We start from the raw sequence: 18,572 nt of genomic DNA, 5'->3' as shown, positions 1-18,572 counted from the left end.
CAATCCAAATGCTTCTTCTTTGGCCCCATGACTTCGTGCGTGGTCGCCTTGCACACCGTTTTGGACACCGCGGAACCGGTAACACTGTGTTGCGCTGCCGTTATCCGATCCGTTATGCTTTGTCCAGACATCCTCGCAGTTTTAAACAAACAGAAAAAGGGGAAAAACAACAAAAGAGGGGGGGAAATCTACTCGGGCTGCTAAATCCAACGGCAATGCTGGTAGTCCCTGGGATGTGCACTGTTCCGCCACCTGACTGGGGAAGAAAGAGAGAAAAGAAATGAGATTGCAAGTAAGACGCATCCGGCGCTTAAGAGAGTCCAAATGAAGTTTGCTCTGTATGTATAACGTCAGCTGATCGCGACATTTACGTACCAAACGTTTCCTCCTCTATTAACAGCAGCGTCCTCTCTCTCTCTCTCTCTCTCTCTCTCAACCCCTCTGTCACGCACTCTCCCTCGCCCTCTCCTCTCCCTCTCTCTCTCTCTAACTCCCCCTTTTTCCTCCTCAATGGCTCTCCTCTCGGATCTTGCCTCCCCCTGCTGGGTTTAAAAGGCTCGTAGGAAAATGGCGGGTGTGTTTCCTCTTTTCAGAGGATCCTCCCAAGGTTTATATGGATGTTGGATGGTCTGTGTGTAACGACGCCATGTTGGCTCTAACCATCAGGCTGGGGTCCTCACACTACATATGAAGTGAGTACTACGATTTGGCTTGTGAGCCAAAATGGCGGCTCTAGATGGACAGTTTCTATGTATTATCTACCAGGGCGACGGTTCACGTGACGGAATTTATCCAACCGAATTCACGGTTTCATATATATAAATAAATAAATAAATATATATAGATATATATATATATATATATATTAAAGAAATTAGAAAGTCTGATAGAGGGAATCCATGTAATCTAGACTTTACAAGAAAAAATATATTATTTAAAGTAGTCGTTTAAAAACAAATGTACCATGTAAAACACACATTTTAAAAGCACATTTGATTCGTGCACTTTATTCTCACTGGTGTAATATATATTACACCATAATCGATTTAGACATGTCATTAAATAAATGTGTATTCATTCAATAGTTTAAAAAAAAATTCAATATGTAGGCTATTTATATTACAAGTAGCCTAGAAAGTGTGTGTGTGTGTGTGTGTGTGTGTGTATACACAGTATTCAGTAAGGTAGAAATCTTCACAATAATACAGTAGTAAATGTAATCTAATATGATCTTAGTAGAAAATATAAACTAAAATAAAAAGGGAAAATAAAGCTTGCCGGGTTTTTTTTTTTATCTTATTACTTTATTATAACATTTTATCATCATTTATGATGAATTAATACATTAATTACTTATTACTTTCCAGCTGATTGACTTGTGTGAAAGGCAATCAAAATACATAAAGCATTTTACATTAATTTCCCTTGTTGCAAGAATTACTTTGGCTTTCTTCCTCTTTCCTTACAAAATACATTACAAAAGGGAGACATCTAGTGATAAAAATATGCAATTACAGAAAACATTACTTTAGAAAAAGGTTGTCTTTTCGTGTTTTAAGGCTACTGATGAATCCTGGGCTCCACCATCAAAGCTTAAATAATTGCAAATTACAGAAATCTCAAATTACAGTATTTGATTATACTTATGTTGACCATATGCTGGTTGCGTTCAGTTTGTAAGTGTCCCTGCCTGCAGATCCTGAGCTGTTCTGGAATGTCCCAATTCTCATATTGACTGCATACAAGTAGCCTACAAATATCCAACATGATTTTTTGAATATCTTCCTGTGTTAAAGAAAATAGAAAGCCTGATAGAGGGAATCCATGTAATCCAGACTTTTCAAGAAAAAATATATTATTTAAAGTAGTCGTTTAAAAACAAATGTACCATGTAAAACACACATTTTAAAAGCACATTTGATTCGTGCACTTTATTCTCACTGGTGTAATTAGAACTCAAGCTGAAGAAAAAGAGAGAGGAAGGTCTCAGAGATTGAATGTCCAGGAGATGAGCCATTAATGCACAAAGCCAAAAGCACTGATCGGTTTCAGGACGAGGCTCATCTGTGTTAAATGGGCCGAGCAGACTGACTTATATCAACAGAACTGCACAGGTGGCTACAGTGTTCGTTGTGTTGCAGTCTTACCGGTAGAGGGCGATATGCACATGCAGGTCTCTATGTCCTTGCTCACAAACTTTCAAGAGCATCTTGACAACATCTATTTGAGAGACCGCAGGTGCACGTCAGCTTTTTCTATTTGCAGCAAATAATCTACTAGAATACTGAACAACATTTCAAGAGTTTGTATTTTTATTCTACAAAATAAGTATAATCTATAACTTTCAGGATCCTTTGACATGTAATCTTTACTAAATGCTAATAGCTTTTATTGTTAAAATCAATACTCTAAATAATAATAATAATAATAATAATAGAAAAATGCAGAAGTTTTATCATTAATCATAATTTGTTTTACAACAAAATAATAATTATTATCATTATTTCTGATATTGTTAATGTTATCTATAAATTGTAGAAAAATCCAGAGTTTGTATTTATATTTTGCATAAGTATTATCTTTAACTTTCAGGATACTTCTACACAAAATGCTAATAGCTTTTATTATTTGCATTATCTACAGTATTGACAAGTGTTTTTATAATTATCATTTTGATATCAAATAATTATTTCTATAGTACTACTACAACTACTAGTACTACTACTAATAATGTATTATATTAATAATTGTATTATTATTTATTAGTAGTAGTAGTAGTAGTAGTGGTATTAGTAGTATTATAAAAAGTAATTATCATTTTTATATGATACAATTTTGTTTATTTAAACGGGGAAAAATCTAAGATAATGATAGTAAATTATGGAGTGCCGCAAGGATCTGTGTTAGGCCCTCTGCTATTTTCAATATACATGCTGCCACTTGGTAATATTATAAGAAGACATGGAATTAGATTCCACTACTATGCCGATGATACTCAGTTATATATTTCGACACAACCAGATGAAAACTCTAAATTATCCAATCTGACAGAGTGTGTTAAAGAAGTAAAACATTGGATGACTAGTAATTTTCTTCTATTAAATTCAGATAAGACTGAAGTATTACTTATTGGGCCAAAAACCTGTACACAGAATCTCTCAGACTACAATTTGCATTTAGAAGGATGTACTGTTACTCCATCCTCGACAGTTAAAGACCTGGGTGTTATATTAGACAGCAACTTGTCCTTTGAAAATCATATTTCATATGTTACAAAAACAGCCTTCTTCCACCTCAGAACCATTGCTAAGATACGGAATATGTTATCTGTTTCTGATGCAGAAAAGTTAGTTCATGCTTTCAACTAAGCTGGTTGTCCTGCTTCCTCAATAAACAAGCTACAATTAGTACAAAATGCAGCTGCTAGAGTTCTTACCAGGTCAAGAAAATATGATCATATAACACCAATTTTATCATCTCTACACTGGTTACCTATTAAGTTCCGTATCGATTATAAAGTACTGCTAATGACCTACAAGGCTCTAAATGGTTTAGCTCCTGTGTACTTAACCGATCTTCTATCGCCCTACAATCCTTCACGCTCTTTAAGATCACAAAACTCTGGACTTCTGGTTGTACCTAGGATATCTAAGGTCCACTAAAGGAGGGAGAGTGTTTTCACATTTGACTCCTAAACTCTGGAATAGCCTTCCTGATAATGTTCGGGACTCAGACTCGCTCACCCAGTTTAAATCTAGATTAAAGACGCATCTCTTTAGCCAAGCATTCACATAATAAATCTCATATCAGATCAATTGCACATGACTATCTTTGCTTAATGTTATGAACAGCAGCTATGCTAATTATTCTCCATTTGCTTTTCCGTTTTACCTCGGGACGCCCGTCCCGAGGTGACTAGAGAGTACATCAGCTTCAGTTTGGATCCAGACTCTTAAGAAGACCTCAGATGACCAACACTTTTGAAGAGACGGCGCCAACTCCTGCGAGGACTTCAGAAGATGCAACATCTGGATCAACACGCACATTCGCAAATTTCTATATATCCTAATTATTGTTAACGTGTAATTCATTTTTCCAGGAGCTCTTTGCTTCTACCTTCAATTAAATTGCTAACAGTGATTGTAAATTAATTGCCTAAATTATTACATTATTAGCTAACTGCATTCTCTGTAAAGCTGCTTTGAAATGATATGTATTGTGAAAAGCGCTATACAAATAAATGTGAATTGAATTGAATTGAATTGAAAAAAATTATATTTATAAAAAACAGTGTGTGTAACTTAGAATTTTTTTATAATACTGATAATAATAATAATAATGTATTATTATAATAACTGTATTATTATTATTATTTATTAGTAGTAGTAGTAGTAGTATAAAAAATAATAATAATTATTATTATTATTAAAAATGCAGTTTTAAGACAGTGAGTTTTGAGATCCTGCCTGACACACTGATGTTTTGTATGCTGTTTTATATGGACCTCTGTCTGTGAGGAGAGAGCTGGTTATAGATATGGCTCATAATGAAAAGGTGTGTCCCTCAGGTCTGAATACCACATGGCTTGTGTTTCACACATAAACAATAAGGCATCCTGTGATTTCTGCCACCTGGGACCAGAAACACAGCTTTTCTGTCTGTTTAATCCCACAGAGATCTCTCACATGCACAGAAGTTTCTTCAAACGCTGTCCAGCAGTGATTCAACTCTATAAACTCCCTCCCGGTTCAGAGTGGTTTTGATACAGTAGTGCTCACAGTATAAACCATCATAAAGAAAAAGAAAAAAGAAAACTTCTTAGAAAAATAAGATATTTTGGTTGAAATCCGATGGCTCAGTGAGGCCTGCATAACCAGCAATGACATTTCCTCTCTCAAGATCCATTAATGTACTAAAAGCATATTTAAATCAGTTCATGTGAGTACAGTGGTTCAATATTAATATTATAAAACGACGAGAATATTTTTTGTGCACCAAAAAAACAAAATAACGACTTACATAGTGATGGCCAATTTCAAAACACTGCTTCATGAAGCTTCGGAGCGTTATGAATCTTTTGTGTCGAATCAGTGGTTCAAAGTGCCAAAGTCACGTGATTTCAGCAGCTTGGCGGTTTGACACGCGATCCGAATCATGATTCGACACACGTTCCGAAGCTTCATGAAGCAGTGTTTTGAAATCAGCCATCACTATGTAAGTCATTATTTTGTTTTTTTGGTGCACTAAAAATATTCTAGTCGTTTTATAATATTAATATTGAACCACTGTACTCACATGAACTGATTTAATTATGTTTTTAGTACATTAATGGATCTTGAAAGAGGAAGTGTCATTGCTGTCTATGCAGGCCTCACTGAGCCATCGGATTTCAACAAAAATATCTTAATTTGTGTTCCGAAGATCAACGAAGGTCTTGCGGGTGTGGAACAGCATGAGGGTGAGTAATAAATGACAGAATTTTCATTTTTGGGTGAACTAACCCTTTAAAATTGCTTATTCATTCAGACCTAAAAATAATTGCTTCAAGCATTCTTAAGTTAACCTCCACCAATTATTAAACTCAATTTCACAAAACATATTCACTTTTTTTTTTTTTTAAACAGAAACGTCTGAATTGTGAAAATTAACATTTAAGGAAATAGACTTACCTCAAAGACAACTATAAAAAGGGTCAAAAAATGGGTCATTAAAAGGGTGTGAGGAGAAAAGTGATATAGATGTCAGATGCTCGACATGGATATGTTTTTTTCTCTGTAGCATGTGCTATATGACCCCATTCAACAGCATATAACTGTTTCTGTGTTGGATGAAAGCTTACATAGATGACAAGCGATGCTCTTTTTGCTGACAGGAAAACAGTTAGGAGGTAACCAAGTTGACCGCTGTGACAGACAATACAATCTACAGAGAAGAGAAAAGGCATTTTCATCTGTCCTGTACCCGACACAGGGGCCAGACACCTGTCACTGACAGACTTTCCACTTTCTTTTTCACATTCCATCTCTCTATCTGCACACAGCTGACTTATTTCCATATTAGAAGTGTATTATAGAACATGGTGAACATTTTGAAACTATTTAAGCTGTGTTATCTGTCCTTATGTTGCAGAACCTAATTTCAGGAACAGTGCAACATGTTCCTGGATCAACATCTTTGTTGATCCTGGAACACCATTCCAATCAACCAATCAGATTTGAGGGACAAGTTTACAGTTTATGTCAAGTTTAGGCTTACACCCAGGTTTAGGTGCTTCTAGATCAGTGTTATTCACTATCATTTCCCCTTAACCTAAGGGATAGCTTAGGTATAGGTTAGGTTTAGGGGCAGGGATATGGTTAAAGTTTTAGCTCACCCAAAAATGAAACTTCTGTCATTAATTACTCACCCTCATGTCATTCCAAACCCATAAGACTTTCATTCATCTTCGAAACACAAATGAAGATTTTTGATGAAATCTGAGAGCTTTCTCTCCCTCCATAGACAACTACGCAATTACCACTTTGACGCTTCAAAAAGTTCATAAAGAAATCGTAAAACGAATCCATATGAACTGAGCGGTTTAGTCCAAATTTTCTGAAGATATTCAATCGCTTTATGTGATGAACAGTTTTAAATTGAGGCTTTTATTCACATATAAACATTATTCAGCGAACATAAAAGCTCAACCGAACCTGCTTGACGCGCAAGAACCTCATTGGTTCTCGTACGCGTCAAGCAAACATGCTTGAGCTTCTGTTTACCACAACTGATGTGTGAGTTGATGAATGTCTATATGTAAATAAAAGCCTAAATTCAAACTGTTCATTATATAAATTGACCAAGTCTCCTCCGAAAATTTGGACTAAACAGCTTAATTCATATGGATTAGTTTTACAAACTACAAAGTGGTAGTCGCGTAGCTGTCTATGGAGGGACAGAAAGCTCTCAGATTTCATCAAAAAGATCTTCATTTGTGTTCTAAAGATGAACGAAAGTCATTCTAATGTAGGCTGAATTGCAACATTAACAGCTAATTAGTGGCTTAAAATCATTTCAGTTAGATTTCAAATCAAATTTACATCATAATAAGTTTAAATTGACTGCGCCTCCAGTTAAAAAGCCTTATGAATAAACATGGAACAATTAAACAACAAAGCGAGCAGATTCTTTGAGAGAGACAGAGGCAATTAACAAAACTTGTGGTTTACATGCCTTCAAAAAAGCCACCGAATGTGTATTCCCTTGTTTGAAATTCCTCTTTTGCTTTTTTCTCACTAGACCAGACGTATCCCCTCCGCCGGATAGCCATGACAACCAAACAGAGACAGATTGCTCATAGTTCCTAATTCCTTACAGGCCGCAGTGATTGATGTACTCGGCTTGACACCTGCTTGCCAGCCAACTGATGGCATTTCACACGGCTAGCAGAAAAACAGTAATTACTTGTACCCTGTTAAGAAAGAGTCACGCATTTTCTCTGAAACTATAGTCTGACTAATGATTCAAGATATGCAGATAGTATTCTGCTAAGAGAGGATGACCAAACATTATTGTTGGTTACACTAAAGACCTCAGGAAAGGTTAGATATGCCATTGTCATTCCTATTATTATCATTTTATATTGCATTACTGAGTTTCTCACTGTAACCTCCTAATGACCCACATTATTCATTGCACTCTGAATAAAGTCATCAGATAAATAAAAAGACAAGAAAATGAATCAAGACCAAATGCCAGCCAAATAAAAATAGATCCAGCCTTTGTGTTACGATAAGCTATTAATCTGTTCAGAAACACAATTCCTGCCTGTGGCTTTGATTTCAGAAGTGCAGATGTGATCCAAGGCCATTTCATCATTCTATTTAGTGTTTAAAATGAGCCCAAAACACGTTTGTAAACTATAAAACCATCTGGTAATTCTTCTAAACCCATTAATTGAGCAATGAATAGCTATTCAAACACTCAAGAACATTTATACAATGTTTTAAAAGGCTTACATTTATGGAAGCTTGTTTCCACCACTAAATAAAAAATAAAGGTAATTGCAACTTTTTATCTCACAATTCTGACTTTTTTTCTCGCAATTGCTTTATAAGATGCAATTGCAATTTATAAAGTCAGAATTGTGAGATATAAAATTGCAATTGCGAGAAAAAAAGACTTCAGTAAACCACCAGAATACTGAATATAGAAAACCGCAAACTGAATAAAAAATAAAGTTAATTGCAACTTTATAAAATGGATAATTCCAGCCCTTTATTCTGATTGGTTGAGCCGCGTTCGAAGCCATTGTAAAATTCCCGAAAACATACAGCTGACCGCATTACAGAAGTATCGCTGCGCCACTGAATAATGTGAATGTTGCTGCTTCTGTCTTAGCAACCACTCTTAGCAATGTAAACGTATGTCTGTTCTCTATTGGTTTTGTTCATTGAAGCTTACTGCATTATGTATAAGAGTACTGTGAGAGAGATATTGAGTGACCGAGTGTATTACCTGCATTCAAATTTAGCATTTTCCTTTAGGTCAGTCCTGAATAATAAAAAATCCGCTGCGATCTTGTCCTTTTAACATGGGTTTTCCCATGCCCTGCTGACACTGACAGTGCTAGTCAAAGCATTTGTCATTTGCGTCTTGTTCCGTGTTCACAACAAGTTTCAATATAAAAGTCTTGAGGGACTATTTCTATTAGCGGAAGGAAGGCTTTTAGTGATTTTACTTCATGAAAGTTGCATTGATGCATATTTTTTGGCTTTAATATTTGTATTGTGTGGTAACCGTTTTATAAAAGCAATAAGCCCCGTGAAGCCGTGGTTTACAGTAAATTTATAACAGCTAAGGGGGTTTTACAATGCCCCTTAGTGGTTATAAATTTCACTGTGAACCACGGCTTCTTGGGGCTTATTGCTTTATTTTATCTCACAATTCTGACTTTTTTTCTCACAATTGCGTTTACGTCTGAATTCTGAAAAGAAAAAAGTCAGAATTGCGATATAAACTCACAACTGCGAGTTATAAAGTCAGAATTATGTGATAAAAACTCACAATTGCGAGTTATAAAGTCAGATTTGCAAGATATAAACTCGCAATTCTCAATTTTTTCTCATTCTGACTTTAAAAGATGCTACTGTAATTTATAAAGTCAGAGTTACGAAACATAAGCTCACAATTGTGAGAAAAAAAGACTTGAGTAAATGCAAATCTGACTTTACAACTCGCAATTGCGACTTTATATCATGCAATTATGAGAAAAAATTCAGAATTATGAGATGTAAACTCGCAATTGTGAAAAGTCAGAATTGTTTTCAGAAACAAGCTTCCATACAAATTGTCCATGATTGCAGTTTTGCAATAAATAAATAAATAAATAAAAGCTTTTATTTTGCATGGCTTAAAAATTTATTAAATAAATTTAAGATGTAAAAAGAATGACAAATTATTTTCCATTTTCTCAAATGCTATCCTAGAGTGTACATGCATTAATACATGTGGAAATCCCTACAGTAGTAGTTTTGCTTGCCCTCATATCTTGCCAAGGTGAATGAGATTGTGCCACACTGATAAACGGCACTATAGCCTGCCATATAGAGACATTCAAGTGTGAAAAATGAAAGAATGACATTTGCTGGAAGCGCATAAATAGAGATACTTATCGCAAGTACTGAATTGCCCCACTATAGACCAACAGCTCCATTTTACCCACAATCCCTTCCATCTGAAGAAATTCTAAGACACGAGGCAAGCTTCGTCAGAGTTCAAGCCGAAGGGGCTCAGAGCTTCATCCGATTCGTGTCTCTGTAATATCCAAGCTGGATTTAGGATTTGAACAGTTTGGAATGGTATTGCATAGTTTTTAAAATCCTTCTCCATTGGATTTCTTGTATTTTGCACAGATTGACAAGCGACTTTTGGATAATGTATTGCAGCTGGATCTGGCCTGCAGCCCGGACGTCTTGAGCTTTGATTAATCAGGTAAGAATGGACAATGAAATCATTCAAATTTTCCCTTTTACTGCAAGGATGGACCGTAGAGACATTTCTAAGGCAATTAATCATGCAGATTAAAGGCATTTTAAAAATGATGATGTATAAATGGCAGCTAATTTGATGAAATATTAGTCTGCTATACATTTTAGAGAGGTTGGAACAAGCATTCATCACTAGAAGTATGCAGATAATGGAAACATGAGTGTTTATTCACAGAAGGCCCCCTTTTTGTGATATAGATTCTCACATACATTTGCCGACAATCTCAAGGAGAAGACGTAAGGCCAAGAGTAGCAGTCGGAAAGGGGGGGTCACGGCCAGACAGCTGGGATACCATCATGGGAGGTGGCTGGGGAAGTGCTGACTGAGTCAAGCCAAACAAAGCATCTAAAGCGTTCAGACAATCCTGGTCCCGACCCAGACCGTCCTGGCACACAGAAAGGCCAGCTCAGTCAGCGATGAGCCCAGTCTTGGAGCCGATGAAAAGATAATTCCCCCCTCGCAGACCACATGCGGCGCGGGGCCGCTTGTGAGCGCTGACAGAGCAAGATCAAGCAGAAAGGATATGAGTGGGAAACTTCAAAACCTGCTCATGTTTCTGGGCCCGTGAAAGGATTTGTATAACACATTCACTTTTGATGGACTTTCCCATGTTCCCCCAGACAGCTCTTTTGCTGTTGACGTGTTCAAATAATGAATCTCTTATGTTTAATTTTTTTCCTCAGAGCAAGGCCGTGTTTCTAGTGGTTTTGCAGGGATGCTGGGTAATCCAGTCAGTCTCGCGCCACAGCCGAGAACAGATGGAGTACCGCTGACTCTACAGCTGCCAGGGAAACGGGTGAGTCTTCTGAAACGGAGCGAGGGATGCTAGAGCAGACGAAGGGCCAAAGTGGACCAAGGTCAGGGTGAAACACACAGAACTCTGTGTAAAAGCATCATACTAACAAATACCTACAGGAAGTGAATCTGTTTGAATAGATTTGCAGCTTTTTGAATATATAAATTGAGGTGAGTTGATTTGTTCACAAAGTTTGTGCAATGGCACTTAAGATCAATTTATGTTCATTATTGGTTTCCAATTGAACAGAAGCACCAACAAAAGTATCAGATTTCTCATTTTCTGTCTTTTTTCTTCAAATTTAATAGTGTAATTACAGAACAATGCAGTCAAATTACCTTTTGAAGTGAGTCTAATCATGCATTTCTTCTCGCATTTCAGAAAAAGAAGCAATTTCTGATGAATCCAAAGAAATTGCTCATACATTGTCTTCCTCAGGCGTTGAAATGGATAGTTTGTGTGTGATTCTTTTGCTTGTAAGCAAAACGTTCATAGTGAATGCGCAATTCAATGGGTTCAACTGCGATGCCAACTTTCACAGCCGCTTCCCCGGTGAGTGAGTGCTTTCTTTTTTTGTGCAAGCTTTTAATCAGTGACTTGTAATTAATTATATTTCATTCTCTCTCAACAGCTGAGCGGGACATCAGCGTGTATTGTGGAGTGCAAACCATTACACTGAAGATTAATTTTTGCCCGGTGCTTTTCTCTGGCTACACTGACACTGACCTGGCACTGAACGGGCGTCACGGTGATGCCCACTGCAGAGGGTTCATCAACAACAACACGTTCCCAACAGTTGTGCTGTTCAGCATCAGTCTCAGCACGTTGGAGGCCTGCGGAAACTCACTAGTGGTAAGAAACCACCTGTTTTGACCATTTTTAATGGTCTACATGGAGGGAACTGACCCATGACTGAATAATTTACTCACATTAGCCCTTAAATGACCCAGAGTTTTCATTTCAGGTTCAGTCATTAGTAAGAAAAACTCATCTGTTACAGTAAATGCTAAGATTCAGCTTGTGTTTGGAGAGACAGCATTCTCTCTATAACAATTTGGCCGTGATAAATGAAGAACATCTGCGGTGAGGTGGATTTTCATCTTTGGTTTGGTGACAGCAGAGATCCGGCATTGATAAAAGGGCTGAGGATTATGGGGGTGAAGGTACATTAGTTTCAGGAAGAACAATCACAGTTTAGTGCCACTGTGTCTGTAGGTCTCAACGGCTCAGGGGCCCAACGCATATGGGAATCTTTCCCTGGTTCAGATTGGGAATATAGCAGGATACATTGACACTCCGGATCCCCCAACGGTCATCAGCTATCTACCAGGACTGCTTTACAAGTTCAGTTGTAGTTACCCACTGGAATACCTGGTCAACAACACACAGCTTGCTTCGTAAGTCGGCTTTATCACTGTAGAATGAATGACTGCATTTCAGTCCAATGTTTCTGTCTTTTTTTAATCCATGCTAAATTATTCACAATATTTTGAGGGAAGATAAAACGGTCACAAATTGCATGTTGTAAAATATTTAGCACTTATTGTTAAGATTTAATGGGCTGAATTGTGAGGCATAATTAAATTAGTATGCGCGACGAATATGTTGTAAAACCTAATGTACGGTTGATTACAAGGACATCAGACAGTAAATCAGGAAAAACTATTACACAAGTTTTCCTTTCAGACTTAATTGGCCTGCAAATATATTTATCATGTTTTAATAGCTTCTTTTGTTTGAAGGTCAGCTGCAGCGATATCAGTGAAGGACAGCAATGGCACTTTTGTGAGCACGCTGAATTTACTTCTATACAACGTGAGTACATGTTAAAAATCAGTATAATTTCTAATTAAGCATTATATAGAGATCAATTTACATCTTTTGCACTGTGCTCAGTGTGTGTATATATATATATATATATATATATATATATATATATATATATATATTTCACTTAATGCATTTTTGACTGAGGTGGCGTTTAGCGGCTTTTGAATCTTAAGTCTCTCTCTCTCTCTCTCTCTCTCTATATATATATATATATATATACAGTCAAACCAAAATGTATTCAGACAGCTTGAACATTTCATGAGTTAAACTGTGTCAGAAAACATTAATCTTAATTATGTCAGATAACACTTAAGCAAAACATGGTCAGGTCAAAGTGTCTGAATAATTTGGTCCCAAATTTTTATCAATTTTACTGGTAGTCCACTGTATGAAGAATTTTTGGGTATAATATGTCACAGTTTACTTTATTTTGCTATCCTCACTTACATAAATGAACTATAGTGTCCTGCACCCACTAGTAAAAATATGTAAAAAAAATAAAAATAAAAAAATGTCTGGATAATTTTTGGTTTGACTGTATATATAAAATGTGTGTGTGTGTGCGCGCGTTCATTTTAAGTTTTTTTATTGCTATATTTTGCTTATTTCTATAGTGTATATATTGAATATATGGACTTCCAAAGGTTTATTTTTCTTAAACAATTTTAATTTTATTTATTTAATATATAAAATAAAAATTAAATAAAAAAACTACATACTTTTCCTGGTCTTGTATGGAAAAGTATGGAAAAGTATGGAAAAAGAAAACTGTGTATGGAAAAACATTTGTGTTTCCAGACTATTTTCCCTATTCAGTTTTCTAAAATACAAAATTAAGTATTTCTAAAACTAAATTGATCATACAAGCAGAGTGAATTCATGGAAAAAGTTTAGTGATCATTTAGTGATTTTCGCAAAACTGTTTGTCTTTACCATAAGCGAGTCTCTTTTGAACTTTACTAAACAAATGTGCATGTGCTACTCAAACCAGCAACAGATAAAGCAGCAAACGATCATTTAAAGACTGTACTTTGCTGTTTGGTGCTCTCGCAACATCAAACCACGATTACAGCATCAAACCGATGTGTCAGAGGTAAATAAATGCAGTTATAAAGCATGTTTTAGGTTCTTCTCATCATGTAAGTGCATTTTATCACTTTGAGTAAACCAATGGGGAAAAAACTTGAGAAAATATTTACAGATGATTGTAATATATACCAAATATAATGCTGCATGCATCATTTATGTTAAATATGGTATGAAAAATCTACAGAGGTTTGGACATTTGAGTCTGGAAAAGTATGGAATTTTGAAAAGGAAAATGTATAGGAACCCTGTGATCAGCTAAAAAACTAACAAATATATTTAGAGCAAATAATTTAGGTTTTTAGCCAATTTTTCAGCAATTGTGTGTGGGATCCTAACCTGTGGTGTTCAATGTTTAAGGACTCCACATACATCCAGCACCTTGCCATCCCAATGTCTGGACTTACTCTGAAGACACGAGTGTTCGCCGCCGTAAAAGCCACCAACCTAGACAGGAGGTAAACTACAGTTACACAAACATATCTTGGAAGAGTATATTGCAAGGAGGCCCAACATACTAAAACACTGTAGATATGATACTGAAGGTCAAATGTAAATTGAGACAGACACATGGTCTTTAGACTGTCACTACATTGTTAGAGCACTTCCCTAAATGACCTCCTCTCTTATATCTGATAGATCCAGAACTAGTTTAGCTCATTAAAGGAAGAATGCAGAGTGACTGAATGCCGGCCTTGTTTAGGGCCAGCGAAGGGCGCCACTAAAATGAATGGGAAAGATTATTATGGGTCCTGAGTAGAGATAAGATACATGACTTCTATATGAAACAACAGTGGTTTGGTCGTATAGGGCGGTTTCCTATTCAAGCATCCATGTTTTAGTGACTGATTCACGCATGTCACTCTCCACAGGTGGAACGTTCTGATGGACTATTGTTACACGACTCCCTCTGGGAATCCTAATGATGAACTCCGATATGACCTTTTCTTTGGGTAATTCCATGTTTTCTTCAGAAATGTTCTTGCATGTATGTGGGTGTACACAAGCAGAACTGAGGCTGAATGCTAAGTGTATCATGTCTCTGGTCCAGCAGATGCGATAAGGACCCGCAGACAACAGTGTTTGAGAACGGGAAAAGCCAGATGGGCCGCTTCTCCTTCGAGGTGTTCCGCTTTGTCAAGCACAAGAACCAGAAAATGTCCACCGTCTTTCTGCACTGCGTGACCAAGCTGTGTCGTGCTGACGACTGCCCCCTGCTCTTACCTGTAAGGATGGCTGCTTGAGAGAAATACCATGGTGAAACTCAGGAAGGGTGTTAACATGTCTGTGTCGTACTTCACCCTAAAACCTGAAGAAATAAGATATTGAATTTTGCTCAAAGAAAATGACCGTTGAGATTTTTTGCATTGTGACAATATTTTCATTATTTATTTTTTTGTTTTTATTTATTTGGGGAGGTTATTTCTGAAAAAAATATAAAATGCGCATATAGACTACCATCCAAAATTTTTGGGATTGGTAAGATTTAAAAATTTTTTTTTTAAAATAAGTTTATGTTCACCAAGGCTGCATTTATTTGATCAAAAATACAGCATTATTGTGAAATATTATTACAATTTAAAATATCCATTTTCTATTTTAATCTTTTTTAATATGTAATTTATTTCAGTGATGGCAAAGCTGAATTTTCAGTAGACATTACTTCAGTCTTCAGTGTCACATGATCCTTCAGAAATAAATATAGAAAAAAAAAGAAAAAAAAGGACATTACAGTAATGCAAAAAAAAAAAATCTAATTTTTTTATGTAAAAAACAAAAAAATCAAACTGCAAATTATTTATGCATCATGGTAGTATTGGTTTTACTGCCTTTAATAATGAGAGTCACTATTAAGAATAAAGGGAATTACAAAAACAGCTCAGTTAAAGTAATAAGAATTTGTAAGGAAAACATTCTTAGTTGGTTCTAATAACAGGCTTCATTTCCTTTGTTTAATATAACTTATTAAAAGCCAAGAAACTTCAAGTTGGAACTGTGTTCATTTGTTACTCACAAATATTGGCATCCTGACAGATTTGCGGTAAGAGGAGGAAAAGGGACACGTCGGAAAGAACCGGTGTGGCCTCTGACAACGCAGTCATGACCGCCGGACCCATCATCACCCGAAGTGGTACGATATAAACTATAATGTAGTGTTTCTGTAGCTCAACTGGTAGCTCATGATGCTAACAACACTGTCACAGGTATTATTCTGATAAAAAGTTAATTTTGAGTATCATAATCAATCAAGTTGGATGATAATCTCAACTCTTAAACCATCATAATGTTTGGGGTCAAATTGAGCCTGTTATGAATATGAGACATGAATTAGCACTTTAAATTAGCCGTTGGGCAATAAGTGTGGCATCTCACTAAAACAATTTTCCTCTGTCCACAGATGAAACTCCCACCAATAATTCACAACTAGGTAAGCCTACCTTTTCCCTCTTTTTTAGCCCTTTGAAAAGGGAGCTAAATCCTTCTATCTCAGAGCTGTAGCATTTCTGATGGAGGATAAAAGCACACTTTCTTCCCTCCTGGAAATATAGAGATATTTTTTTTCCTCAAAGGATGTAGCGGCTTAAAACCATGACCAAAATAATGATGAGTTGGAAGGTTTCCGACAGTGAGAAGTTAATAGAGGGTAGAAGCAGGTGGTGTTACCAAGAAATGAACGAGAGGATTGAAAGAAAGAGTGTGCAATAGAGTTTTGACAGTGTGTTACATATTGTATGAAGTCTTCCTAACACTCTGTGTGTGTGTGTGTGTTTCAGCACAGTTAAACGGACCTCCATTCAAAATGAATTCAGTGACGAGTGCCTTGATTTCTGCCATCGCAATCCTCGGGGTTATGAGCATGTGTTTCTTCATCCTGTCTCTGTCACTGCTGAGGGGGAAACAGACAACATCAACACCTCTGTCAGGAACCCACAATCCAGCGTTCAGCTAAACGCACACACGGCTGTTCAGTCAGCTAAACAGTACAACAATACCTTTGTGCGGAGCTCTTCAGTTACACACAATCATGCAGTACAGGGAAATAATATAATATCACTCTACACAGCCTTTAGCTACACACAGTTGCCTATTTTTGGTTACAAAGCATCAATACAGCTATTCTCATCGCTGTGACTTTACATAACATCCAATCCTAAGCCATTAGAGTCTGAGTCAGGAATAATGCACTTAAAAGGTGCACTCAAATTATTTGACAAAATCTCGTACACTCACATGAGATTTCAGTTATATAGGCTGCTCAAACAAATTTAGTGGTTGCCATATTGAGATCAAATGACCAGCTGAATACTATTGACTTTATCACAGTAACGTCTTTGTTATTGGACAATTTTGCTAACTGAATAAGTTAATCATGGCTGATAATGCCTTACAATGGCATTGGTAACTACAATGGTATTGGTAACTAAAAACATTTGATTTTGCGTGAATCTGCATCCACAACACTAGGTGTCAGTATAAATCCAAAAAGTTTTGCTCAACATAAACAAAAACTACCAAGCGCACTTATAGGCCCAAACATTAACTATACATGTACATGAAGGCAGATGGTTTTAGCTACGCTAGATTAATTTTGTCATTGTTTTGACCACAATTCATTATCCAACGCAACTACTTTCGGTCACTGTTGCTGCAATTGGCGCTATAATTAAAACTGTCCATTTTTATGATCAGATTTCTCTTTCAGATCGACTAATGTCATGGCAAAGTGACAGTTTAAAGAGAAAGTTCACCCAAAAATGAAAATTTTATTATCATTTACTCACCCTCAAGTTATTCCAAACCTGTATGAATTTTGTTCTTCTGCTAAACACAAAAGAAGATATTTCGAAGAATGTTGGTAACCAAACAGTTGACTGGCCCCATTGACTTCCATAGTATTTTTTTTTCCATACTATAGAAGTCAATGGGGCCCATCAACTGTTGGTTACCCATATTCTTAAAAAAATATCTTCTTTTTAAGGAAATTCATACAGGTTTGGTACTTGAGGGCGAGTAAATAATGACAAAATTTTCATTTTCGGGTCAACTATCCCTTTACCCCAATCTTGGTAAGCAAGCTAGTTAAAGTCAGTGTTTATAACAGTTTACCTGAGGAACAAAGAAGATATTTTAAAGAATAGATTGACTGTTTTTGCTCATATAATTAAAATCAATGGGGTCCAATGTTGTTGTTTTGGACCCCACTGACATTCATTGCACGTGCAAAAACAGTTGAAATATTCTTCAAAGTATCTTCTGTAGTGTTCCACAGAAGAAAGTAACTCAAACATGTTTGGAACAACATGAGTGCCATTTATTTTGTACTTTTCGTCATGACTGTTACATCAAATTTGTTTCCATCTAGAAAACAAACCTGAACCACCAAGCTGATATTGAAAGTGATCGTAGCGTAAACATAAATAGAATTTTTTTTTAACACACCTTATTTAATTGCACTTGTAAATGAACTGATCAACAGAGCAGCGAACTGTTTTATACATGTATTTAATTTGAAATGTCAATTGATCCAGATCTGTTGGTGCAGTGTAACTTAAAGTCAATACCTCAGCCCCTCGCTTCTTTATTGCAGGGTTTAAGATCAGTTACATGAAGAACATAAGCAGAGGTATCTAATAGACCTGCCTAACACATATTTCTAGCTCAGTGAGAATATTAGAGGCTATATAGGATTGAATGTGAGGAGTCTATTCATCACAACTGCACAAAGGATCTTGGGACACCAGCGATTCCAAGTGCATTACTCTCTACAATAATTAGTTTGAGTTACAAGTTCTGAGAGAGAGACCATAGGGAACGAATTTAATTAAGTCGA

The 18,572-nt window shown here is 36.3% G+C and overlaps 2 protein-coding genes across 27 annotated transcripts in view; one reads left to right on the top strand and one right to left on the bottom strand.

The window, feature by feature from the left end:
* Positions 1-248, bottom strand: part of picalma (phosphatidylinositol binding clathrin assembly protein a) — a 45,969-nt gene extending 45,721 nt beyond the window's left edge. For all 23 annotated transcript variants that reach the window (XM_051909248.1, XM_051909256.1, XM_051909251.1 and 20 more), the window contains exon 1: positions 2-248. In XM_051909248.1, coding sequence (XP_051765208.1) covers positions 2-131 — 130 coding nt within the window. In that variant the 5' untranslated portion in view covers positions 132-248. The remainder of the gene's footprint in view (position 1) is intronic.
* zpld1a (zona pellucida-like domain containing 1a) lies at positions 152-17,522 on the top strand. Of its 4 annotated transcripts, none has more exons than XM_051909294.1 (14): positions 152-292; positions 556-692; positions 9,894-9,972; positions 10,227-10,825; positions 11,207-11,377; positions 11,457-11,677; positions 12,041-12,222; positions 12,568-12,640; positions 14,102-14,199; positions 14,614-14,694; positions 14,793-14,967; positions 15,776-15,872; positions 16,140-16,169; positions 16,516-17,522. In XM_051909294.1, exons 5-14 carry the CDS (start codon positions 11,272-11,274, stop codon positions 16,689-16,691), a joined length of 1,239 nt encoding a protein of 412 aa, XP_051765254.1. In that variant the 5' UTR covers positions 152-292; positions 556-692; positions 9,894-9,972; positions 10,227-10,825; positions 11,207-11,271; the 3' UTR covers positions 16,692-17,522. The 4 variants fall into 4 exon arrangements, with proteins under 4 accessions (XP_051765254.1, XP_051765255.1, XP_051765256.1 ...); XM_051909296.1 differs by having other exon boundaries at positions 192-338; positions 14,796-14,967; XM_051909293.1 differs by having other exon boundaries at positions 192-338.
* The last annotated feature ends 1,050 nt before the right edge of the window (positions 17,523-18,572 follow it).

This window comes from Ctenopharyngodon idella, chromosome 10 (genome assembly GCF_019924925.1).
Source record: "Ctenopharyngodon idella isolate HZGC_01 chromosome 10, HZGC01, whole genome shotgun sequence".
Lineage (NCBI taxonomy): Eukaryota > Metazoa > Chordata > Actinopteri > Cypriniformes > Xenocyprididae > Ctenopharyngodon > Ctenopharyngodon idella.
This window is presented reverse-complemented; position numbering and strand designations above follow the sequence as displayed.

Excerpts from the sequence above, each read along its gene's own strand:
- zpld1a (XM_051909294.1), top strand. The coding sequence starts at position 11,272 with ATGGATAGTTTGTGTGTGATTCTTTTGCTTGTAAGCAAAACGTTCATA. Across the intron at positions 12,223-12,567 it reads AACAACACACAGCTTGCTTC|GTCAGCTGCAGCGATATCAG; the intron begins GTAAGTCGGCTT and ends TTTTGTTTGAAG. Across the intron at positions 15,873-16,139 it reads ACCCATCATCACCCGAAGTG|ATGAAACTCCCACCAATAAT; the intron begins GTACGATATAAA and ends CTCTGTCCACAG.